Below are 27334 nucleotides of genomic sequence, written 5' to 3'. Positions count from 1 at the left end.
TGTGTGTGTGTGTGTGTGTGTGTGTGTGATATTGTTGGCAAAGAGCCGCTTGAGTGGGTGTACGAATGATACATTTTAAGCAACTCAACCAAGTGAATGATGATACCCTCTAATCGGGGTAATCCTGTAACACTTTACATAATCATATGTTGACTTCATGACCAGTTTAACTGATATGGTTGTTCATCTTTTAATCTTGAAAGTATTTGCACATAGACCTTCTCCTGCGTTCGTCGGTTGCTATCATAAAGTAACTACATCGTCATCATTACAACCAGGATTTGATCCTCAAACGTCTCAGAAATGTTACGTAACGTTATATTTTCCATGATTTAGGTATGTATTTTTTTAGTTAGTTAGTTAGTTAGTTAGTAGTTAGTAAATTAGTTAGTTAGTTAGTTAGTTAGTTAGTTAGTTAGTTAGTTAGTTAGTTAGTTAGTTAGTTAGTTAGTTAGTTAGTTAGTTAGTTAGTTAGTTAGTTAGTTAGTTCGTTCGTTTGCTCGTTCGTTCGTTCATTAGTTCGTTCGTTCGTTCGTAATTTAGTCGGTTAGTTAGTCACTTACTTAGTTACATGCTTGATCTATGCTATTGTTTTGTATTTATTCATGTATTTATATAAACCGTGAATCAACACATTTGAAATACTTATATCGAGATCAATCCCGCACAATCGTCCACAGAGTATAATGAAGTATGTCAGACCTTGCCGACAGTGGAACGCTTGTTTATGTAAAGATACATAACAGAACGCTGATGGACGTAGATAGCGCCCTATTATCACATCCTCGCTCGCTCCCAGGGCTAAATTTGAATCTGAACTTTGAGTTTCTTCCGTTCATGCTGTGAAATTTGAAATCTTCCACACTGCAGTCTGCTCCAAATAAGGACATACTTGTAAATTCGCAATGTGCTTTCCGTTGTAGTACGTACGTCAACATTTGATAATAATTAAGTGTGTTGAGATATAGTTAACTGTAGCCCAAAAGAATTGTATTGAACCAATGCCTTAAAGTGCCTTTTTTTTTTAAACCTCTTGACTAGAAATAAACTCACTCAGGTTTCAATATTTTTTTAGTTTTTGGTTTGCTGATCTATCCATTTATGTGGTTTGTTATTTGTGTGTTTATTTGTGTGTTTGTGTTTGTGTTTGTTTGTTTGTTTGTTTGTTTGTTTGTTTGTTTGATTGTTTGTTTGTTTGTTTGTAAATTAGTTGGATTTCTTATTTCGTTGTTTATTCTCGTTCTTCTCATTTGTTCTTTAAAAAAAATATATTATTAGTTTATTTACTAACTTAGGTATTTAATGGCCAAGCAATTCATCATTTTAATGTTTATTTGTTATGCTTTTTCATCATTATTCACTGTTTCCTCATTTATCTATTCATCTGGTTAGAACTCATTTCGTACTATTAAAGTGTTGAAATTATCTAATAGTTTTCAACTTAGTAACGGTAGTTAAGTCTAGCTGGCGAATCCTTTATCTGTTTGACATAAGAGCTCTAACTCTGAGACCATCTTCCCCGCTTCACCAACTCTGTAAACAAACAGACCAATAAATAATCTCACAAACAAACAAACAAACACACACAAACAAACAAACAAGCATGCAAACAAACACACTTATGAATACAACAATTTAAAAAAAAATATGTGAAGGAATGGTTGGCAAGAGTGGTGAAATATTGAGGAATCCTCGTTTCGTACCCAATCCGAAAACTTTATACCACCTTTTGAATACCCATAAGGCAATGCTTCCTTCCACCTACAACCTGTCAACAAGAAAGAACGCGTCCACTCGGTCCACAAAACAAATTTCAATGATTGTGATGTAAATAATGTTGCATTTAACCTGCTGCCAGGTGACTGTGAGGCAGCTAGTATTTCTTGTGAGAGGGCGGGTGTGATATAATATGGGGGGGCAATTGTCCATCTAGTCGACCGGATACTCTCACAATTTCTGGTACTTTATAATAACATGTTGCCTACATGATGATTATGTATCAGAACAATTGGGTGCTAAACAGTATGCATTTTTGATTGATGATATGTATAAATACTTTCGGTTTTCTCAAAAATGCAGTCGCTGGGTAGAACCAGCGACAACATTCACAATCACAGTGTTGGCTTTGTTTCATAGTATGATTGTGTGAAGTGGTTGTCTCCCTTGGGTTGCTAGCACAAACAATTTCAGAACATAAATGGATTGATGGGAAACCATAAATCCTCAAATGAACATGATTCTGAGGGCGGCTAGGAGATGCTCTACCTGTCAAACACACCCGACCACTTATCCACCGTCTCATTTTAACCTTCCTTCTGGTGACCCTCAGTGTCTTCGCTTATCTCCTTTCTTTTTCTTTTTTACCAAAGCACACGTGACTCTGATTAAAGGGTGGCAGAAGTTACTTTTAAGAAAAACAACCGCTACTGGGCGTTTCGTGCTCTAATTCGGAAGAGGGAAAAACACCCACCTGTCTGTAGCCCCCAAAAGTAGGGATTAAAATAGTCCTCACTGATAAAAACAAAATCATTTATTTCTTGAAGGCGATAGGTTGCAGAATAGGGCTCTGCCATATGTGAGTCTTAGCTAAAACACACCTTTCCTGTTTAAAAACAAAAAAGGAAAAGACACCCACTTTAACGGAAAACATTACCTGGTGCACACACGTTGCTGCGAATTAGTTTCTCTAATCATGCATTAGAGACGCTGAATCTGGAGCATCGCCGTTCAACAAACAAACAAACAAACAAACAAACAAATACACAGACACAAATACAAAACAAACAAACAAACAGTCAAACGAAGGAATAACGAACAATACAACTTCTTCTTCTTCTTCTTCTGCGTTCGATATTCATGGCCGTCATATTGTCAGGTCGGTGGCTGCCATGAAGTCCGCAGTCTTCAGCAGTTCGGCGGAGGGTCCCCAGAGAGAACACGACTCCGAAATGTTTATCAGCATGATACAGTAACATCCACAATGCCATTGATGAGCAGCTATTTTTTTTTAATGACATGTATAACGTTGAAATGAGCAAATGAACATTCACGAACAAACAATTAAACAAACAATCAAACAAACAAACAAACAATAAACAACGAACAGACGAACGGACAAAAAAGGAATACAGGCGCCACCAGTTTTATTAAAACATAACCACAAAATCATCAGCATCTTTCTGGTGACATTCTTCATTCACGTTGCACCACCAAGACGAAACTTCCAGAAGACGTTACGTATACATAATTCGGGATCAAAGGCAAGCAACAGTCCAGAACGGCGCCAAAATTGTTCACTCTTTCGACAGGCCCAACGCACTGCAGTGAACGGGATGTGTACAAAGCACAGACTCAAAATGAGTTGACCTATACTGCGCTCGTCACGAGTGTGTGTTGACCACTTCATTCCCCCCAAAGCCAGCCACAGTTCCGGGTAGGTGGAGGACTCGGCTGGCTGTTAGGGACGCAGTAAGTCACAGGTAAACAGCGTCATCTATCAATCAGTGGCGGGTGGGACACTTCCTTCCACCCTTCGTCACGAGCTACTACGGGTGGAGGGCTAAAATTAGGAGTGAACTTTGGGGTATAAAGATGCGAGATGTTTATGGGATCGTTACAGTTCAGCAACAACCCGCACACTCTACTCATCAGGAGAACTCAAGAAGTACTTGTTTCTTTGTCGGATACGAAGTCGAAGTCATCTTTTTTAGCACTTATTTTACAGCTTATTGTGGATTGCAAAGTTTGAATATACCCAAGAGAAAAAAAATCTGCCATCCTGTGAACCCGGAGGACTTTTAGTCTGAAGCTTTACAAATTTGCCAACGATTTCATCGGAAAACTCTTTGAAATCTTCATCGCCAGAATGTTTCTGAAGGCCACCATTGCCGTGCTGTTCGTGAGTGTGTCCCTGTCTTTGGCCTACGGTCCGTGCAGACAAAGGTTCGCCCAAGATTTCCGTGCTGATGAGACTGACTGCAGTCGCTTCCACATGTGTTCTCTGGGCCAACTCGTCACCTTTACGTGTTCCGCGGGCAGCGTCTTCGATGAACAGACCCACACTTGTGTTCCTGCGTATTCCGTCTACGACAAATGTAAGTTCGCTTTTTCTGTTCTCATTTTTCTGCTTAAAGGCATACTAACGCACTCCCGTGTTTACAAAGTGTAGTTTGCCCACAATCGATGTCAAACGCACCATAAGACCATATAATGACGATATGTCACCATGCGCGGACCATAATACATGCATTACAGCTTGTTCTAGCCTCTGAAAAAGTGAGGATGTCAACAACGACACGGAGTTCTCTCCCTTGCATCATCGTTACATGTGTGGCCAAATCTATAAATAGGACGATCCAGATCAAAATAAAAATTCAAGTATCTCAACATTGAAGGGGTCCTAGACCACAATATTTTGCAGGGAACTTAATTTAGCATGTCTCCAGCTGTTGGTAAAGCAATTAGCGTGTATAGTCATCGAGTACATATGGCTTTAAAATGCTTTTGTGTTATTTCTCATTATTTAATTATGTATCCTGTTCGGCTTTTTCTCTCTTTTTTTGCAAAACTGTGTCTGTAGAAAGCTGTATATTTTTTGTTTGCGATTTTCTCTTTGGCATTCTGGAATGGGAAATATGTTCTACTCCTAAGCGCTTGTTGGAACTTTTTTGTCCGTCTCGAATCCTGTTCAAGCAGTTACAGCACCTCAAGCAAATCAGATACGGGTATTTTGCCTGAGTGGATTATACGTCATTTGCAATGGTCACAATTTCGAATAAGTGTGTATTGGATAGAAGATATTTACTGTTTGTGAATTCTTTTTCATTCCATATATTGCCAAAGTCAGACTTCCGTTTGGAGAAAAGCAGTCCCAATATTTAGTTCGCCGGCTATTTTCTGCCGTGTACGTCAACCTAAACATTCGTGAAATTATATCTGTACATATGGTGCAAGCATGTTAATGTATTACTCGATATATGCTTCATATTCTAATGCACACACGCAGACACACACACACACACACGCGCGCGCGCGCGCACGCACGGACGCACACACACACACACACACATACTCACACACACACACACACACACACACACACACACACACACACAACTGAACAAGAAAGGTCGAAATAAACAGTAACATATAAACATTTTGTCCTTATCTCATCCAGGCACCAGTCGCATGGCTTCCAAACAGAGGTGCCCACCCGGAAGCCAGGGGCCAGTACCCCACCCGACCAAGTGCGCCCAGTATTACGACTGTGGGGCCACACACGCCAACAATCGCATGGGATGGGACAGCCAGCTGAGAGAGTGTCCCTACCCGTTTGTCTTCAGTCCCAACGACAAGAAGTGTATGCTGTCCACACCAGGCCTTTGCGCTAACAGGGAGGAACCCCTTGATCAGTGTAAGTGTAGCTTGCGCTAATTAACATCTAGACCTGATTTTACCCGGAAAATAAGGTATTTATTGTTTTGGACGAATTAATAGCACGAAAGAATAGCATTAAACATATAGCAGGGAGGAAACACTTGGTGATTGTAACCGGGTAATAAGGTAATTATTCATCTGAATGAATAAGTTAGATAGTTAGTTATTATAAGATGTTTGATGGGTTGTTGACAGACCAGCTTTTTTGTCGGTCCGAGGGGGAGCATATCGTCTTTTGTTTCATATTTATTGACCAAGGCCGAAGGCCGCGGTCAATAAATATGAAACAAAAGTCGATATGCCCCCCGAGGACCGACAAAAAAGCTGGTCTGGCAACAAACCCTCAAACATCGTTTTTGTCATCATTTTGGTGGTTCAACATTAAGTGAAAAATCAACACAGGGAGCCATGGTTTGAAACGCGAGTTCTGTTATTATAATGCATGTTCGGGGCCCCAGCACGTTGTTCAAAGCTGGCGTGCGAAAGCAACTTACTGTGTGTGATTTGAGTTTATAATGTTGAGACAAGTATGTCAGGTTTGAGGATGCGAAGTTCTGTAGGTTCCGACAACAGAGTGGTGTGTGAAACCAACAGTAAGCGCCTTTGAGACGATAGTGCCCACATGTTGCATTCGAGCGATAGGATTGTCGTATTTCAAACGAGGTGATTTGCTTGCACAGTCAGCGTTGACCATCTCACAACAGATCTGTTATGTGGATTATCGTGCGACGTTCGAGTCGGGGGCAAGGAATCGCAGGAAGCAAAGATGAGTCTTTTTCCATTGTCACCTTTCTTTCCGGTTGTTGGTGCATATAATATTGTGCGGACAAAATGATGCGACGGCGAGTGTTTTTTGCCTCCAAGATTTTGTGGTGTGGGTATTGTTTTGCTCGTTTCATACCCACACCAACACCTGAAACACACCCCACCCCACCCTCCCCCTCCCTCACAATCAGTCCATGAACACAAACACTGACACACACAAATTAATGATCAAGTTACCCCCCCCCCCCCAACCCTTCACTTGCACACCTGCAACGCAGACGATCATATTATTGATTAAATATTCATATAGGTCAGTGTTGGGTTTGTTCTTGTTTGTGTTATTGCAGAATCGGTTTTCTCTTATTGCTACACGTGTCTCTTCATTACATTTCACCATCGCCCTACCACCCTGCCCCTCTCGGTATTCCACCCCTCGGTTTTCAGTGGTAAATATTAGTAATCGAATATTGAAGAGCTACGTTGAGTCAAAGGTCACAGAAGATTTGCATCCTGCAGCACTGCACGAATTGGGTCAAAGGACACAAACGATTTGCGTCGTGCCGCGAAGGAAAGATAATCGCGATCTTGTTTCTCATTGCCTCTCTGTTTTTCATTAGACTTGTCATTCTGCTTGCTCGGCTTTGTCAGATGTCTTCATTTCTTGTTGCTATGTTCTTTGCTTTTTTATTATTATTTTTTTATTTGCGCTTAGTTTATCGATACAACGTCTTGTGCACGGGTCAAAATGTGTGTGTCAGGGGTCAATTGGTTTGACTTGGATTTGACGTTCGTGTTTCTCCAAACAGAGATACACGCACTCCATGACTTTGTGAGAAGATAAAACATATCGATAGGTTTCATTTGTTTGCGATAAAGCATAAATGTATGACCTTTGATGAGGTAGTTTTGTTTTTTGTTTACATTTGCCAGTTTGCCAGTTCGTATTTGGAACTTGGCGAAGCAGTGTCGTCTGTTTAGGTCTGGGGAAACGCCAATGAAAAGAGCCGAAGAATCCTCGAGCGTTTCTATTGGGTTTGCTTTTGATTATCCATGTAATAGGGCTTCCTGCAACTATGGTAACCGGGGATTTATTCCCCGGGGAACATGACATTTATTTCCCAGGTGCTTGTGAATGAAAACTCGTGAAAATGATGACAATATTGATTATCGTCTCTTCCTTGGGATGAATACATTGTATTGTTTGATACGGTGTAAAGTGCTATTCGGCCAAAACATACTCACCATATGTGTTGAAATACAACAGTTTATACGTACACAGTGTTTCCGTAAATGCAAATCAGATCCAACCATGAAAGTGCGCTAATTGTTTCATTATTGTAGCTAAATCAATATTTAACTCAGCGGTGGAACGTCTTTGCAAAACACGGTGTGTACTTCTCAGCGACTGTCTGACGAAAATTTGATAAAGAATACATTTTTTATTTTAATTTTTTTTTTTAATGATTTATAGCTTACAGACTTGTTGACAAAAAAAAAGGGTATCAAAAACGAAAAACGATAAAGCATTTACCGAGACTAGATGATGTCGTGTTTTCTTTTTGTTTTGACGATATCTTATCGATCACTTTCCGAAGTTACTTTCAAAATAGTATAAATAGTTAACACAGACGTCTCTCTGTGTCTCTTTCACTCTACTGTTTTGTCTCCTCCACGACTCACGAATTTCATTTCGTTTACAGGCGACTACAAGGAGCATCAATGTGAAGGTCACTCGGAGTGCGTGCCCTGTCACGTGCGCTTCCCGACATGCCGCGGGCATCAAGATGGCCTCAACGCCTGGTCCGGCCGCCAGGGGTCGCCCTACTACGTCACGTGTCACCAACAGCGCGTGGTCGCCTCCGCCATGTGTGAGCAGAAAGAAGCAGTCGTCATCTTTGACGAGGAACGCCGGGAATGCGTCAAGAAAGAAGAGGGAGAGAAACCAGAAGTGCCACAAATCCCCACGGCAGTTCGCCAGACAATCCCTCAGTTGCCTCAGAACCAAGGCTACATCACTCAGCAGCGACCTAGCTACCAGCAGACCGGTTTCCTTGGTTACCAGAACAACCACGCCCAGGGCACCTACCAGCAAGGTTACAGGCCGCAGTACCAAACACAGGTCCCGGCACGCAACCAGTACCAGAAAAACCTGAACCTGAACCAGTACCAGAACACCAACAACCAGTATCACAACACTAACAGCCAGTACCAGCACACAAACAACCAGAATGTCTATAACCCGCACCAGAAGCAACAGCCGACGCATATCCAGTACAGTACGTTTGGGTTTAAGTCAGTTAACTAATACAAGTTTTCTGTGAAAAAAATCTATTTGTGCAATACTCTGGCAACAATTACAAAAGACTCGCTACTATTGAGTTTTGATAAGGAGGTTCAGGTTTATTCCAAATTTGTTTTCGCTAAAAACTTTGTTCTGCTTGAATGCAGGCAAAAGGTCATCACCATAAATGTTTGGATTAGGGAACATGCATACAAACGTATTTCTGTCAGTAAATATTAAATAGTATGGCAGTAAAGGACTTTGCATACTTAATTTTGCAGAACCAAAAATGGAGCTCTCTTTCTTTGATTTTAACCTGTTAATAAATGCATGCCAATGCTTGGTTTTGTAGATTTGCATTTGTGCACGATGAGGAGGAATTGTAATCAGTTTTGTTCTAATGCCAAAGCGGAAGATATATGGGTAATATTTATTTTAAAAGTACGGTTGGGAAATGCACACACAGATTGTGTATGAACACAGGGGCAAGTATTGCTTCCTCTCCCGTACTAACGCAATAATAATATGATTAAGGTATCTTTTTTTTTAAATTGTGAATTAGCGAAAGAATGAGCGAGCGAGTGAATGAGTGAAAGAATTATGAATTAACCTCCTGTGGCACGAAGGATTGTACAACAACAAATATATACACCAATGTATAGCTTGACTATCAAATGTGAACTTTCACAATACGACTTATGACTTCAGAAAAGCTTTGTTGATCAAACGCTTTGAGCGCTTTTGTGAATAAAAACAAACAATTACGCTAAACTGTGTGTGTGTGTGTGTGTGTGTGTGTGTGTGTGTGTGTGTGTGTGTGCGAGAGATAGAGAGAAAGAGAGAGAGAGTCGGACACACAGGCAGACGGACAGACAGACACACGTAAACACGCAAACACACACACACACACACACACACACACACACACACACACACACACACACACACACACACACACACACACACACACACACACACACAAACACTTAAATTAAATAAAAACCATTACTTTTATGTGATATAAGATTGTAACGTGCTGTGGCACAAAAGAAAAATATGTCATGTATAGGTCTTAAGTTTGAATAACCATGCATCTTCGAACTGAATGATTTTCCTCCTCCCAAGGTTTAAAGAAAACACAAATATTTTCCACTTCGAACGCGTTTCTTTTATAGACGTAAAGCATCATCCAACATTTCGTAAAAATGAAGACACAACAAATCAGATTGAAGAACTTTATTGTAACTATTTTGGTTTTGAAGAAATGCGAACAATCTCACGAATATGGTGATAACGAAAAATGAAACTTTCAAATTCGAATTCTTCCTCAACAAATGTAACGTATAACATTTGAATAATCACACGGAAATGGAATGAAGCATTTAGAAGGACACCTTTAACATGCTACTCTTTCAAACACACGTACTAAAGTCCGACAGTGTTACACACCTAAACTACGAGCTACAACTACACAGATTATCTAAAATTATACCAATTCCTGTCCTTACAGTTTGCCTTTCGTTGCCCCCTCCCCTCCACAAATGCGCGTATTTTGTCTAATATGTAACGGCTATTCTGCTCAAGTTAAAGAGCAACGCACCGAGTAGTCATTGAAATATGGCGTTTCTTGGCATTATCCACATAAAATATTGTAAGCATAAAACACGCCTCCTGCGGCTTCATGAGAAAAATGACATACAACGTTTGGCATGTCGTAGTATCGCTGCTGGACAGGATAGGTAAACATCATGGAATCTTTTTGGATAGAGAAATAATTGTTCTTTTCAGCTGCATACATAATGTGTTCACTTTTATTCTCTTTTGGTACTTGTTTGTGGGTTTTAACAAGCGGAACTTAGCTTAATTAATTAACAGTATAATTGGTTTTGATATAAACAACCTCATCACAAAGATCTATACTCAAACACACACTCCTAGTTTCTTTTGACGAGTAGTATAAACAAACAAAAAATAGTTGGAATGTACGTACATCGCAGGTTTTTCAACACTGAATCTCGGATGTATACACATATTTCATTCTTTCTTCCTTCGCTCTTTCTGCTTTAGTTGGTTTTCGTGTTGAGCTGATTTTGCCTATTTTGTTCTTGTCGAGTCACTCCCCTGAATAACACAAAACTATTATCTGAGGAAAACACACCAAAAAGCCAATACACATTTTGAAATCAGAAATCATTATTTAGGTTTAACACTATAACGTTGAGCATCATTTTTAATCAAACTTTTTTCCGAATGAATCAACAAGACAATTGTCGACACATATGAAATCTTAACGTTCTCACACGTTACATATCACAAAGAAAAGAATTCCATGCACAGCCAGATATGATAACACAGTAGTTGTTTTTATTTTTTTTTTTTGCTGTTCTCGATAAGTTGTATTTAATTCATTGTATGAGATATTGTTAATTGTTGTTATTTATGTGAATAAAATTGTTTGAAAAAAAAAAAAAAAAAAAAAAAAAAGTAGTTGTTTTTTGTGTGGTCAAGTTTCTCTTGAAAAGCACGAGATCAACCAAACTCTACAAAAGCGATCAATAATAACTGAAAATATAAAGTTACCCACGTCAAGTGTGTTTATTGATGCCTCCCTTACCTTGATAGCCATCGTATAAATCATAATAAATCTGTCCATTTTGTTTGTTTCTGTTTTTCTTGTTGTTTCTTGTCTCTTGAACCCAGACGGTCATGCGAGATCGATTAAGCGTTGGAGGCTTTATCACAGTCTTTTACGACTACAATCGCTCACCACTTTGAGGTCCTGCCCTCAGGACGTCGCCTCCGCACTCCCAGATTCCGCACGCTCAGAACTAAGAACAGTTTTATTCCAAAGTCAATTGGCTTTTTAAATACCTAAGTTAATTAAAACTAGTATGTGTGCCGGTGAACATATGCATTGATTTCTGGGATGAATATTTTTTATACTCTTTGATGTGCACCCTTATGCTGAGTGTGATAACCCTCGAATGACTAGTCCTGTGATAAATATTGTTCTATGACATATCTAGTCCTGTGATAATGATAGTTTTTAGCGTTAAACTTTTAGCTAAAGCTGACGGCAATTAACCTATTTGGAATCATGTTACTATTCCTGTTAGTGTACATATGCGTGCGCGAGTGTAGTATGCTTCGTATGGTATTTTTATCTGTTGTCTTATTATTTGTTTTGTCTTTTAATGTGCACCACACTGAAATTTCTCTGTATGAGATAATAAAGTATTCGTATTCGTATTCGTATTCGTATTGTTGCCTCTCTAAAACTAAAAAAATTTCCTCAGCTTGTCTCGACCACAAAATAAAACAACAGAATTTGGAACAATTCCATGAGCCCAACTGCATATTACTATACAATCACAAGAAAAGGTTGAACGTTAATGTTCTTCTACATATCAAAAGCTGTTATTGTATATAGAAAAAGCAACAGGTCCACAGAGACACACACTGTTGTTCTGTCAAATTCAGTCTAAAACCTTGCTGTTCATTCAATACATATGGAATGTGTAAAAAGTGACTTTTCAGTTTTATACACGATAATAGGTCAGAGGTAAGTTCTTGATTGCGTTATTCCTAATCACCCGCGCAGAGCCAGCTCAGGTTTAGAATAATGAGAGTACATGTATAAGCTAAGGGTATTGTAAATCAACACACGCAACATTTTCAAGAAATTCAATACCCTTAACTTATCTTCTCCTACAGTAACAATTACGACACCAGGTGCTTGCTATTACTAGCATTCAAACATTCAGGGTATGGTCACGCTTATCTACAGAGTTTTACCCGGGGTAGGCTACGCCTTCGTTTGGACCATTAAAAGGTAAGATCACGGTTAACTAGACACAGAATAAGAACAGATATAGCAATAATGTTAACCTTTTGTGACATGAGTACATGTTTGAATCAGCTAGAACCACATACACATTTACTAATGACGTAAAGAGCTATCACAAAGCTGATCAAACCTGAAAAAAATCATATTTTAAAAATGTCTTCAGAAAACTGACTTCGAACACAAACTCTTCTTGCATAAATCCAAAATATGTACAAAATTGTGTGTTTCTCTTGTACCACAACATTGGTGTATTCACACAAAAAAGACTGCGTGCAGGGAAGTCCATATTGCAAACAACTTTAAGACAGACTGCACGACATTCTGGTACTTTCAAGCTTAACACTTACACGACGGACAAGTATGGCTAGGTATGGTTTTGTTTTTTTGCTATCTATACACACCAACTTTTTAAACGGCAATCCAACGCATTTGTTTTATTTTTTAAGGGGTAGACATTACTCTTTTACTCGATCAAAACTAACTAATCGGCATAGAGTTGAGGGGAGAATAAAATCACTGTCAAGTACACGTTTGTATTTGTTTTATTTATGTACAAAAAGTATTATATTTGAAATAAATGTTGTATTAGGGTCTTAAACACACTTGAAAAAGAAGACTACGTATCATGTCATATATTTACACACCCATGCTACAACTATCAATGTCAAATCGCATAAAGCCGCAACTGGCGAATCATTCTCACATGAACAAAAACCAGTTTTCAAACAGACATTAAGTAAAATTCATACTAATCTTCATTCAGTATTAACTAAAGACTCGCAGAGTTAACAGATTATCACCCACAGATGCAAATATTATCACATGTACAAGCAGTGAAGGATTTCACCGAAAACAAACATGTAACAGGTCTCTTACGATTTTCTCTGATAGGAAACTACAGAAGTAATCTATGACTATCCTAACAGTTACGGGCCTGCTATTTACTTATGTACGTGCTTCTCAAACGAAAAATGAACACTTGGTGTGGAGGGGAGAGTACTTCATGCATAAAACATAAAAGAATAATCATAACATTCGTTACAGTGGCTTGAAATAGTTTCCTTCCACAAAACATGTTATGCCCTTGTGTGTGTGGTTATTTTAATGTTTTTTAGCACTAACAATGCAACTAAAATTTTAACACAAGAAATGAGATGTAATAAGAGTGTTACTGCCAAATGCACATGTACAGATTTGTGTTCCGTTGTATTTTTTACACTCCAGTAATGTGTAATATCGGGGAAAAAAAACTATCGTTCCTTTAAAGGCATACTAACGCACTCCCGTGTTTACAAAGTGTAGTTTGCCCACAATCGATGTCAAACGCACCATAAGACCATATAATGACGATACGTCACCATGCGCGGACCATAATACATGCATTACAGCTTGTTCTAGCCTCTGAAAAAGTGAGGATGTCAACAAAGCCGCGGTGTTCTCTCCCTTGCATCAACGTTACATGTGTTGCCAAATCTATAAATAGGACGATCCAGATCAAAATGAAAATTCAAATATCTCAACATTTAAGGGGTCCTAGACCACAATATTTTGCATGGAACTTAATTTAGTATGTCTCCAGCTGTTGGTAAAGCAATTAGCGTGTATAGTCATCGAGTAAATATGGCTTTAATCATTCTTCTTTGCTTTCAAAATGTGTCCACCTTTGCCCTAACATGTCTGTTTGTACAAGAAGCAAACGGTACATACACATAGTGTAATCTATAGATGGTTTGCATTTTACGTTAGGGTTGGTGTCGTTGCATATTGCGTCTTTTGTTTCACTGGTTCCTACGATAATTGATTTTGTTCTCGATCCTGTGTTTTGTTAAATTATTTTTTCATGGGACACATGTTTGCTTCCCCATTAGAAATCATCATGGTTTTCATGTGCTATTTGACAAGAACACCATACTGTCAGAACTGTCATCACAGCTAAACATCAAGCAGAACATTAAAGAGAATTCTTTCTCAGGACTGCGTGCACTCGGTATATTTTTGAAAAATTGTGATGCACATGCCAGTTGAGGATAGGTATGGGCTTGCACTTTTTCTCAAATATCGCAGCATAGAATCAGGTTGATATGGTGTATAAAGCAGTCTTATCCACCTGTCAACTGATCAGAATCCATCGATGAAGTAGAATGTAAATTTCCATTTGGTGTAAACAGTTCTCTGCCGTCTGAGTTAAACTTGGTTTTGCAGTTTCTGGAAATACACTTAGCCACGACCAGATAAGCCACATGGTTAAGCCAAAAAGTGGTTGTATATCCACAGAGTTACGAAATGTTAAGGACGAAATGTTAAGGACAAAATGTTAAGGACGAAATGTTAAGGACGCTCCCAGTTCGGCTCACCATCCCAGAGCTTGCAAGGCTTTGACATGACATAAGACTATCCCTCCGTTACGATACATACAAATAAACAGCCTGGGTGCTCTCTGTGCCCAGTAGACAGTTTTGGATGAAATGGAGAAAAACATGAAAAATAAAGTGTTCTTATTGTTTTTAGATTCGTAAAATGTAAAAGCCAACGGTGGCTTTTTAAGAAATCAATTCATAAAAAAAATCCCAATTCACCAGGGCAAGCAGTCAGGGTGTTGGTTTTTGGCTTTGAGTCCAAGTGGAGAAATGGTCTCATGTCATGTGAAATCCTGGCTAGATATGAGACCATGAACCTAACTGGAAAGAATGTGCCTTCGTCCTCAGCTACACCTCACGTACCATGCACATTGCACTTTCTTTTAACACTGCAAGTCATTGCATGGATGAAGGCCAACGATGAACTGGCGACAGAACATCGACCAAGATCTACGTTTAAGTCACCCGTCCATGAAGTGATGTTCCTGACCTTGTTGAGAACAGATGTGGCTGACACACCCTGACTACCTCACGCGCATTCACACGTGGGAATCACTAAGTCTAAGTCTATGAAGATTCACAGGTCAGTTACAAGCAAGGGCCGTTTGAGGTAAAGCAAACAACTTATCTAATACATCCAACGTTTGTCGCCTTAAGGCCATGGTGTAAAGGCTGACAACTTTCAGGAGCACTCTTTATCAACAACCGTGTCGTGGTCTAAACCTCATCAGTGGTCAATACAAACAAACTTTATCACATACAGTTCTGTAATACGAAAACCTGCTGATACTGTGACTATCCTTGGTACAGTGCCATGTAATTTGCTACCAACTTTGCAAAGACCACTATCTGACCAGATGAAGACCATCTGAGGTGATCTCGGCCACGGTTTTTCTTAACCTCCCGGTATGAACACAGGAACAGATGTATAAGATCAATTGTACTCTGATGTCCGGGCGCAATTCGTGTATATTCCTTCTAAATTCATTTCCCCAGATTGCTGTGGAGGAAAGCACATTGCCTTTTTCTTGTCAAGCTCTTCATGCAACACCACTGGAATACACACTCAAAGGTCTTTCTTCGCTCCTTGTGAATCCCACCGAAAACGTTGGATTGTGTCTCCTCAGCTGCAGTGGATCTCTAAAAAAGCCCATACATTTCCTGCTTGTTTGGTTTCATTCGTTTTCGCCCTTTGGTATCTACACTTTTTCCAAGTCACGGCCTGTCACGTGAAGAGTAGCTCGCTATGTCACTACAGATGTCCAAACATGTCTTGCTTGTTGGTTTCGTTCAATTCTAGCCCTCCAATTTGCGAGCACGTTCTATGCACATTTTCTAAATCAATGTCTATCACAAAAACAAAACGAGTCCTCTACATATCCCCGAATATGCCAGCGAAGGTTTTTCTCAGGTTTTTCATGGTATCCTCCTCGTCTTTGCTCGCTGTTCGCGCCGCCATGGCGGGGTGCATGGGAGGGGCGTGGGGGCCGCCGTGGGCAGGGTTGTGTTGGGGGTTCCCGCCGTGGGCGTTGGGCATGCTCTGCGACATCTGCTGCGACGGATGACCTGGACCCGGAGCGTGCGGGGGGCCTGCAGAGTGGGAAGAGGGTATGTTGATGGGGTTGGAGCCTGGCATGACCGGTCTCTCGCTGCCCATGCCCGGATGTTGCGCTCGCGGTCCTGTTGCGTTCCTGTTGGACACGGTCAGTGGGATTGAATAAGGTAAGAGTGTTTGACGTATTATGTCTGAGGGACGGTTTTAACATACAGAGTAACTTTGAGAGCTGCACCCTAAATTCCATGGACACATTATCTGTACTTATATTATCACTATGTGTAGAGTTGTGTTAAAGCTAACTCTTAGTATATACTTTAGTGTTCACATTGGAACACACTGTGTTTACAATGTGCTACACTTCTTTACAATTCCCGATGTGTTCAAAACTGGTACAGTAAGCATGTTCAAAAGTGGAACACTTCTATTTAGAGTGTATATTAACTGAATTTACTTACTATGCAGTACTGTTACGTGAACAGACTATAGAACAATGTGCACATTCTTATTACTTTCTTTTTTTCTAATTTTAACTTTGTTTGGAAGACACCAGCATAAGCGGTTGGCTTGTTGTTGTATTCATGTCTTGATAATGTACATATGCAAACAGAAACAAAATTGTTTAAACCGAATGCTGAAACACTGACAAATTAAACATATATACTGACAATTTCAACATTGTTCAAAGCAAATGCTGAAATAATGACAAATGAAACACTGTTCAACCCAAAAACTAAAATACTGACAAATTCAGCATTTTTCAAAGCAAATGCCGAAATACTGACAAATTAAACATTGTCAAAGCCAAAAGCCAAACCACAGACAAATAAAAAATTGTTTACACCAAATGCTAAAATACTGGCAAATAAAATGTTGTTTACACCAAATGATGGAATACTGACAAATAAAACATTGTTTACACCAAATGCTGAAATACTGGCAAATAAAACGTTGCTTACACCAAATGTTGAAATACTGACAAATTTAACATTGTTTAAATCCAAATGAATGCTGAAATACTGAAAAATGAACATTGCTTACATCAAATGCTCAAATAATGACAAATTTAACATTGTTTAAATCCAAATGAATGCTTTGTTTGTTTGTTTGCTTAACGCCCAGCCGACCACGAAGGGCCATATCAGGGCGGTGCTGCTTTGACATATAACGTGCGCCACACACAAGACTGAAGTCGCAGCACAGGCTTCATGTCTCACCCAGTCACATTATTCTGACACCGGACCAACCAGTCCTAGCACTAACCCCATAATGCCAGACGCCAGGCGGAGCAGCCACTAGATTGCCAATTTTAAAGTCTTAGGTATGACCCGGCCGGGGTTCGAACCCACGACCTCCCGATCACGGGGCGGACGCCTTACCACTAGGCCAACCTTCCGGTCAAATGAATCCTTGTTTACACCAAATGCTAAAATACTGACCAATTAAACATTGTTTAAACCCAAATTGCTGAAATACTGACAAATTAAACACTGTTTATTGGCCAAATGGCTGAAATACTGACAAATTAAACATTGTTTACACCTAAATTGCTGAAATACTGACAAATTAAACATGTTTAATGACCAAATTACTTAAATACTGACATGTGCTGTGCAGCCTGCTGCTGCCTGGCTTGCGGCGAGTTGGACTGGCTGAGCGGGTTGTTGGAGTGGTGACCGTTCAGCCCCTGGTGCATGATGGCGCCCGAGCTGGTGGCCTTGCTGAAAACAGGAACAGTATTGCATGAGGACCCTGCAACAGTTACATTGGAACCGAAGGAGGAAGGTGAGTTGGACTGTTGGTTGGCATGTTGGTGACTGTGACCAGGACTGCCGCTCAGTCCTTCATGCCTGATGGCTCCTGAGCTTATAGCCCGGCTGCAAACAACAAATAAACACAACTGAAAGTGCAGGCTTTTTTTTTACATAAAATTATGCCCTGTGTAAAAAAAAAAGAAAAAAGAAAAGAGCATAAAGAAATGTAACTCAAAGTAAAAACAACCATACATTAATTTACATGCAACATTTTCGAATCAATGCAACTTAATGTAGATATCATTAAATTGTGCTTGAAACTGAACTTCGAATACTAAATTCATGCAAGACTGTGCTTAATACAGAATAAGGACACCACACATAAATAGAACCACAAAGTGGAAGATATTTGTAAATCCCATTAGCATAGTCATTTGTTTGTTACACTGAGATGAAACATTGTCAACAGGCTTATTTTCATGCAACACAGTGCTTGATATGAAATAACAACAGCAAACGTGGAGTGACATATATTTGGAAGTCTAATAATTATGTTAATAGTACTAGGTTTTCTACATCAAAAAAACGTTATGGCTTATAAAACTATGCGACTAGGTCAAGCACGTGGTCAAATATGCCGATGAGTTGGGGGGAGGGGGGGGTGGAACAAACGTTTGAAAAAATTTCACACTTTGAGAAACCGTTTTCCCAGTTTCTCAAAAATCGGGAATCCTCGTCTCTACACACACACACAAATACTGAAGAAGATGACAACAAGCACTAAATACCGTAAAATCAATTAAAAAAATCAATAAAAATCAATCAAATAATATAAAATCAATAAAAGAGATGCTTAACTGAATCAAACCATGCATCAATTCCTTAAAATGAATAAAATTATTGAACTTAAGCAAAACAACAACACAAATCCCAGGGCTGGCAGGTGTCGCATATGTGCTGTTCTCGAGGGAGTTTTCGAAAAAGGGATTTCCTTGGAATGCCACGAACACCACCATCACAGCAACATCACCAACACAGCATCAAAACAACTAAAGCAACAGACAAAGTCATATTCTAAATCATACATTGACTCCCTTTTCCCCCTCTGTCACAATCCTCTCGATCTTGAACTTCGACATGTTAACTTGAACATCATAAGAGATGAGCATTGAACTTGAAGTGGGACCGGGTTGTGCTTTACACTACTAAAAACATTAAAAGCCTGAAACAACTAAAGATTAACATAAACGCACAGTTTACTATCCATATTCTGCCTGTATCCCTTTCAGCCAATACCCTTAACACATGATCACTCACTGCGTGTTATATTCAAACCGACGCTGACCAAACATAAAGTGGTCTGAGATTACATCAAAAGTTACGTACTTTTATTAGCAACAGAGGACGTGAAGAGAACATAAAACGGCTGAAATGGTCTTGCCAGCATGGAACAATGACACTAAGCAACAAAGCTGTACGTAAACGCCATTTCTAAAACGAGCAGCCTGAAATGTGTACGAACGAGGGTTGGAGTGTACAGAGGTCTAGAGGGATGGAGAATACAGAGGTTGAGACGAATGAGTGAGGATGAGGGTTGAGAGTGTTTGTGTTGGTGGTGATGGGGTGGAGGTTGCGATGGTGGCAAAGGGGGGGGGGGGGGGGTGAGAGGGAGGGAGGGTAAGTACCTGAGCGTGGTGACGGGTTTGAGGTACTGTTGCATCCTAGTCAAGCAAAGTTCTGATATCAGCCGTCGGTCTTCTTCCTGTGTTTCCCCTAGCAACGTCATAGATGATCCGTTTACCTGTCAAGTGTAAACAAGTATATTTAAGACATGAGTATTAAATACAATGTCAGAATGAAAATCATATCGGAAATACATGAAGCAACTTCATTCAAAGGTAAGTTTTCGTTTTTTTCTCTCTCATGTTCTTACCTGAACAGTTCTATCATATAGCTAATGTTTCAAATGAATCCAACATTAGCCCCCAGAACTGAACATTTAAACTGTCACAGCCCCGAACACACGAATTCCATTTAAGGAACTTTTAATCAAAATGACAACGACAAAAATTACACAATTGAATCCCAGATAGGTGCCTAGAATTGTCATTATATCCGACACACAGCCGAAGACCCCAATGTCACGCTGACCTCAATGATGTGTTCCCGTCCGTCCTTGCCCTGAATGGCCTCCACGGCCACAATGTCAAGGCCACCGAATATCTTGCTGCATTCGTCCACCCATAGCTTGAATCTGACAAAACACAAATAAACACAGCAACTGCAACTTGTTCTTTGAAAAAATATGCTTGGCGTATTCTCAAAACTAGGGGTGGGTTGTTGGGGATGGGGTAGAATGGAGGAGGGGGAGGGGGCATGGGGGAGATTGAGCTTCAATAGTTGGTCATCGTTTAAATTACTTACAATGTAGTAAACGAGTGTACTTTATGAAAATTAGTCTGATCATATTTCATCTCTGCTAACACATCTTATTTCTTGTGCGGTGATCAGCTTTAACATACGTACTTATTTAGAGACTCTGAACTGAATCCTTATGTTCTTGGGTGCATGGGATCCGAGATATTGAAATAAGGACACACACACACACACACACACACACACACACACACACACACACACACACACACACACACACACACACATTTATATATATATATATATATATATATATATATATGTTTATATATAAACAACAACACACACATATATATATAAACATGGCATTGTGTTGCTTAGTAATTGATGCATGAATTGGCGTCTCGCAGAATTACACGCCCCTGAGGAAGGCCTGGCAACAGGTCGAAAATTGGGGCTGCCACTTGACATTCTTTGTTTGGCTTTTCTTTTCCTTGATTTTGTTATATATACATATATATATATATAGGGGAAGGGCTCCTAATATGGACCACTTTTTGTTTCATGCTGATAACTAGCTTGTTTTCTTGCGAAGAAGTTTCATTTTGTCTTTGGTAGTCCGTATCTCTTAGGTTAACCGTTAGGTCTAATTGGAGTGAATAAGCTTTGATAGACATTTAGCAAAAATGAAATACAAAAAAATTCACAAATGGTCCATATTAGGAGCCCGGGTGTCTAATATTGACCAGTGAAGAGACCTTTACTTCAAAATAACATGATACAACTTAGTGTGCAAGTCAGACTAATTCAAATATGCTGTAGATTTATCTGTTTGGGGTTGATCAGAACATTATTTGAAGCACAACAGAAAACTAAAGAAGCTTATCAAAAACAGAGTGAAAATAAGTGAAATTATCAACTTCCACGAAAAGAAGACTTTTTGTTATATTTTTTTTAAATCTCGAGGGCTAGTTATAGGTTATTTCCAGCAAGCTTCTGAATGAATTAATGAAAATAGCCTTTAGCTTTTATTTTCTTCGATTTGTTGAAGGTGGTCCATATTAGGGGACTCGCACATACTTTGAGATTTTGCTATTATTTTTTGTTTGCAGTAGAAACTAGGGGTCAACACTGCTAACATGTAACAAATGCGGTCTTAGCTGTCATATATAGCAATTTTTGTGTGATAAAAGCTTTGGCTGTGGACAGAAACGAGTCCGTTTTAGGCGGCAAATTTAGAGTGAACGCTGCCAAAAGTGAAAAAAAGAGAAAAAGCCTAACGGTTTTGAGATTTGTGTTTCTGCAACTGTTTTGACATGTGCAAGTTATCCAGAGAGGGTGAATACAGCGAATAAAACTGTTTTGAGCGCTCTAGCGCCGTTAGTTTGTCAGAACAGGAGGTGGTCCATATTAGGAGCCGGTCCATATTAGGAGCCCTTCCCCTACACACACCCTGCGACAAAAACTAATACAGTGGATAGGCTACTGCCCCTTGAGGCTTCGACCACCTCCCGAAAGCGACCACATACCTACAACGACCACTCCCATGGATACTTTTTTTTCTTAATTTTAAAGCATATTTTCACAGCGACTACCTGTCTATAACGACCACTTTTTGTCGGTTCCTTGGGTGACCGTTAATGATAGGTTGAACTGTAGCACGTGCACTTTCTCACCCACCTCTCATTCATGGCAATCTGTTCCAGCATCGCCGATCCCGTGTTGGCTTTCCAGTTTCCAGAAATAGACTTCCTCCTGATGACCAAAAAACGAACAAGATTGTTGTAACACATCAGCACCTGCATCACACGCAAAACTGTCAATAGCAAGATATATTGCTATTTCATATGTTACGTGGATTTCCATTGGTCAATTGGGCAAAACTGAGCTCAGTGCAAAAGTGATATCGACGACATTTCAGTCGATATCAGTTTTGATATCGACGACCTCTTTATTGCTTCCCCACTTCAAAAACAAAAACACCTAAATTTAAAAACAAACAAATATATATGAAAATGTAATGATCCCAGAATTTAGTTGAGCAAGTGACTAAAGACTTTTTGAAAGAAAAGACATTTTGAAATACTGAAAAGTACAAGAAAAGAGTGAACAAAAAGAAATAATAATCAGAGGGAGGAATATGGAACAGCCAAAACTGAGACAAATACTTTTGTAATTTCTTTACAGTAAATACAAAATGTCCAGAGAATTAGCAATATATCTAACATTGACTGACTGTGTGATGATATCTTCTGCTATTGGTCTGTTTCGACAGTGATATCAAAATCTCGACCTCCGGTCTCGATTTTGATATCACTGTCTCAACAGACCATAGCAGAAGATATCATCACACAGTCCGTCAATATTGGGTACTAGATCAGCACTTTTTAGGACGTGTACGGGAACATGTACGGGTAACGTCATCAAATCTAGTTTTTACGTCACGCGTTTGCCAAGATCTGCAGTCTTGGTGGGAGCAAAACAACGTACGCATTTGGAACATTGGAGGAAAAAGTGAGTCACGGGTGACGCAATATCTACACGTACTCGTACAGGTCTTTGCTACACGTTCGACAATCTACATGTAGAACACTGAAATCAATCAAGAGCAACTTTTAGCTGGTGATTTCCTGCAGGCTGAACAGTGTTTAATCATTTCATAAGCACACACAATGAGAGAGCTAAAATTACCACGCTGCACTTGAATGCAATCATTTAGGCTAGTATTGCATGCAGGTGGTTTTTTTTTCTTGGTTTTTTGTTTCAGTTTAAACGTTAGTTTGATTAATATAGCCCTGTCAACCGGTTTATTTAATTTTAATTTAATAAGAAGGTCACGCGGTGCCTAGATATCTACCGTAGGAGGAGAACAAATTAATCACACGTTACATTAATTAAATGTTTCATTAGGTGCCCTTGGTCAACAGCGCAACACAGTTTTAAAAAACAACACTTAAACTTCAAAAACTACATGTAGTGTTACAGTTTTGGTACTCAATGAGTAAAATAAATACGTCAAACCTTAGTTATAGCAGATACATTGGTAATCATTTGTATTTTCATCTTCACCTTTCGTAAAACAAACTTCATTGCTTTTTTCATACCTATAGTTGTTAATTATAGAAAGAAAAACAAAATTAGTAAAGGAATAATGTAACATTCGTCAATAACACGAAACACACAGGTAGGGGATTAGAAACATACATAGAGAAAAATATAATACGAGAAGCAAATACAAAAAAATAGCAAAAACAATTATGGATATCATTTACGCCGATGTGGCGATTGTAAAATACAACACAACGACGAAATCAAATTAGGGAAAAGGCTTTTGCATGATACTGAGGCTGCAGGAAAAGGAAAATAATACAATTTTAAAAAGGAGCAAAACACTGGAGGACTAATTATAGCTCGTCACTATCTCGCCATAAACATGCTGTGTGTATCATCTGCTCGAAATTATGTTTCACAGATCTTATCCTAATAGATTCCTTTCAGAGTAATCATCTATTTCCTAAACTGCAATCTCCTTTGTCTCATGTAACACATAGTTCGTGCTTCTCATTTTATATACACCACTTTTCACGGTTCACGATCTTACTTATTATAGTGCCGTACTGCGTGAAATCTTGCTCTCCATATTGAGAAAGCAGCCCGATTTTCCTTGAGGGAAACCTCACAAGACTATTTGGCTTTACCCTATCTTCCCTCAGTTTACATTACGCCGTTACCTTCATATAATTACCTTTCCTAACTGTTAAGCATACCTACGTGTGTAACAACAAAATGAAAGAGAGAAAACAAACTACATGTGTACAAAACGTCAAAGGCTTTTGAAATACCCAGTAAGAAAATGAATGAAGCTACGCTGCTTTAATTGCCCTTTTCGCTGATGAAAAAAAAAATCAAGTAAGCGAGGGAGGAAAGGAAGGAGGGAGCACAAAATAGACCAAGCAAAGAGGAGGTGGCAACTCACATGAGGGCTTTGTAATGCTTGCCTATCTTGTGGATGTGCAGATCGCATGCAGCATCAACAAGGGGCTCGGTGGTAGAATACCCGGCACCCACCGCCACCACGCCGGCCATGTCTTGGTAATCGTAATGGGAGGTTACTCTCACCTGGCCAACCGACATCAATTTCACACCTGGTTAATCTCTTCTACTTTTCTGTTGTTTTTTACTCTTTTTTTGTTTGTTTTGTTTGTATCAGATTTTATTCTATTCTATTTCATTTCATTTTAGTTCTTTTCTTTTGTTTTATTCCCTTGTTCTTGTTGCTTTTTTGTGTCTTTTACTCTTTTTTCTTTCTTTTTCTTTCTTGATGTTTTAGTTCCTTTTCCGCGTATCCATAGTTGCCACATACCTGTCCTTTAACTCGTGTCGTTTCGTAGCTTCATTTGCTATACAAGGTCCTCAGATCGTATTCAATATAAGTTTGACACCTGGATCAATTCCGCTTTTCTTTTCGTTTCCGATCGTTTAACTGTTCAATTTCATGCCCAGCAATGTTTCCATTAAGTAGTTTTATTTAATGTAGTTTCGTCTGAATTTCCTGACGCTGTGCTGCAATTCTAGCTAAGCAAATTGCATTGGCTGAAACCTCAAGGTCTACTTTTGAGTAATCCTCCTCACACTAGCGTTTATGTGAAGTTTATTAAATGATCTTTTTTATATCTTGTTTTGTAGGTTCCCTTTTTTTCGCTTGAGAGTCTGAAGATGTTGTTATTTCTGGGCGAGGGGATGATCTTTTTTAAACCAAGAAAATCCAGCATTTATAAATAAAGGTGTGAAGCTCGAGAGTCTGCAACTCCGATAATGTAAGGGTCCAATGTACTTCTTATACTTCATAGAAAAGGTCATTAATTTTGTTTGTCTTTCTTTCCTTTGTTTTCTTCTTCTTCTTTTTTCTTCTTATTTCAAAATGTGTTTTGGTTTGCTTGCTCAAGAAATGCCTCGAACATTCCATTGCACGTAAAAGCCATCTGTGACGCCAGCTGGGAAACGAATGGACGATAGGGGAAGCGAGGACACGGAAAAGCATGCTAGATAAAATACGAGTTAGATTCCAACGACGACGGTGCTACGAGAAAAGGGGGTAAGTGAAATTGTGCTAAGCAAAGGATAAAAACAGAGAGACCACGAGATTATCAGGTGATGAAATGTCCACAAACACAGGAGCTGAGTATACCAAAAATCGCAAAAGCAAGGATAAAAAGTTAACAATACAAAAATGAACAGTTAAAGAGAAACACGTGCAGGGTAACGCCGCAGCCATTTTGTTAGGTGTAGAGGAGGTCACTCACAAGTAGGCCTTGTAGTTGTCTCCTATTTTCTGTATGTGTAGATCATATTTGCCTTCAACAAAAATCTCGGTGGTGGCATACGACCCACACACAGCCACAACACTGGCGATGTCTTGAAAGTTGTGCGCAGAGTCTATCTTCACCTGTCACATGACGTCATGCGCTATCATCAGAATTATGACGTCACATCCAACGAAAATACCATCCTCCCTTTTTACTGCAAAGTATTTTCAAGGTCGCAAAAGGTTTTCCTTTAGAAGCTGAGAGTAGCAGAGTCAAGATTTAACTTTAACATTGATAAATCATGAGATATAAGGAAGGATAAAAGTAGCTACTTTTGATTCATGGTTTAACGGTTTTATTCCAGATTCCATGCTGTGAAATTGCTGCAAGTCATCAAATACCCAAATGATTGTCACATTTCCAAAATCCAATGAGCCTTCGACAAAGACACCAAAAAAACTCTCTTTAAAGCAAGATGCAATCCAGGTCACTAAAGACATAATATTATACTTATATTAATCAATACAACAAACAACAACAACTACTACTTACCTTGCCAAGCCCTTGATGCGCATGTCCAATCTTGACAACAACTGGAAACTTTGGTGTGATCAGCTGTGAAACCACAAATAGAAAACAAATTACAAAATGTACATCACAAAAGTGAATGTTTCTTTGCCAATATATTTTAAATGTTAGTATACTCGAATACCTTTTCTGGAATTGCCTAAGGATAATGTGGGTTCTGCAGAAAGAAAATCATAGGCATGTTTTAAAGACTGTCTTCATTCTGCTTGTTCAAGTAAAATTGATGCATGAAATGTTCCTTTATTCTGCTTGTTTTACTAAAACGTTTGTGAAACGATGACGGCTGGTTTAGTTCAAGCTCGTCTAAAAAAACAATGATAGGAACAGTTATTGGATTGTCCTATGTCACCACAGAAGCTCAATGAGTTTATGATCTGTTTCCAAATAACTAGCATTTATAGACTTTCTGCAAGCGCTAAGGCAACGTGTGAATGCGCAAAATTCACGTAGTCATTAAATACTGACGTGTTTTTTTCCAATGAAGTAATACCTACTTTGTGACTACGATTTGGGTTTTTTCAATTTGCCTTTTCCCCCAAATTGCACTAGTATTTCACATCAATTATAGCGTAGAAACAAAGATTTCTGATTGACATTTAGTTGTCTACATTTGTTTCATAAATCTGTAGATTTTGTGAACAAAGCGGAACATGTTGTATCCATCCAAATGGATGTACGAGAAAATATTTACCAATTACTTTGGAGAAAACGATGATATGACGCAAGAAATAAACCCCATATATTTTACAATAGATAGAGACGACGTACGTTTGTAAAAAGCGAGAAACATCAACTTCCTTTACAACAGAATATATATGATATACAAGCATACATTATATATTCATAATATGCGTCTGTGTGTAGAAGAAGTTTGTAGCTAAAAAATACACTTTCATCATTTTTGTGAGTGTGTCTTGCAGTCATAAATAATTGTGTTTATCGCTGCATGTTTCTGTTAGCCAGTGACATTTTAATACATGTATATATATACAAAAGCAAACAAGCCATACATACAAGTACAGTAATTTGTCTTACCCTTCCACTTTTGGTAAGTATTTTTTTCAACGTG

General features: G+C 39.1%; 2 protein-coding genes across 2 annotated transcripts in view; one reads left to right on the top strand and one right to left on the bottom strand.

Moving 5' to 3' along the window:
• LOC138965553 (uncharacterized) overlaps positions 1-9233 on the top strand; it is a 26177-nt gene extending 16944 nt beyond the window's left edge. Inside the window, exons 5-7 of the mRNA XM_070337737.1 lie at positions 3788-4094; positions 5177-5413; positions 7902-9233. Of these exons, the coding sequence (XP_070193838.1) occupies positions 3788-4094; positions 5177-5413; positions 7902-8506 (1149 nt within the window). The 3' untranslated portion in view covers positions 8507-9233. The remainder of the gene's footprint in view (positions 1-3787; positions 4095-5176; positions 5414-7901) is intronic.
• A 470-nt stretch (positions 9234-9703) lies between these two features.
• The window catches only part of LOC138964425 (synapsin-like), a 130814-nt gene continuing 113183 nt past the window's right edge, over positions 9704-27334 (bottom strand). Inside the window, exons 8-14 of the mRNA XM_070336381.1 lie at positions 26230-26292; positions 24348-24490; positions 22052-22126; positions 20147-20249; positions 19681-19796; positions 17846-17962; positions 9704-16377 (exon numbers count right to left, since the gene is read on the bottom strand). Coding sequence (XP_070192482.1) covers positions 16059-16377; positions 17846-17962; positions 19681-19796; positions 20147-20249; positions 22052-22126; positions 24348-24490; positions 26230-26292 — 936 coding nt within the window. The 3' untranslated portion in view covers positions 9704-16058. The remainder of the gene's footprint in view (positions 16378-17845; positions 17963-19680; positions 19797-20146; positions 20250-22051; positions 22127-24347; positions 24491-26229; positions 26293-27334) is intronic.

The sequence above is a fragment of the Littorina saxatilis genome, linkage group LG4 (assembly GCF_037325665.1).
Source record: "Littorina saxatilis isolate snail1 linkage group LG4, US_GU_Lsax_2.0, whole genome shotgun sequence".
In the NCBI taxonomy this organism is placed as follows: Eukaryota; Metazoa; Mollusca; class Gastropoda; order Littorinimorpha; family Littorinidae; genus Littorina; species Littorina saxatilis.
Note: the sequence above shows the minus strand (reverse complement) of the source record. Positions and strands in the feature narration are given on the sequence as shown.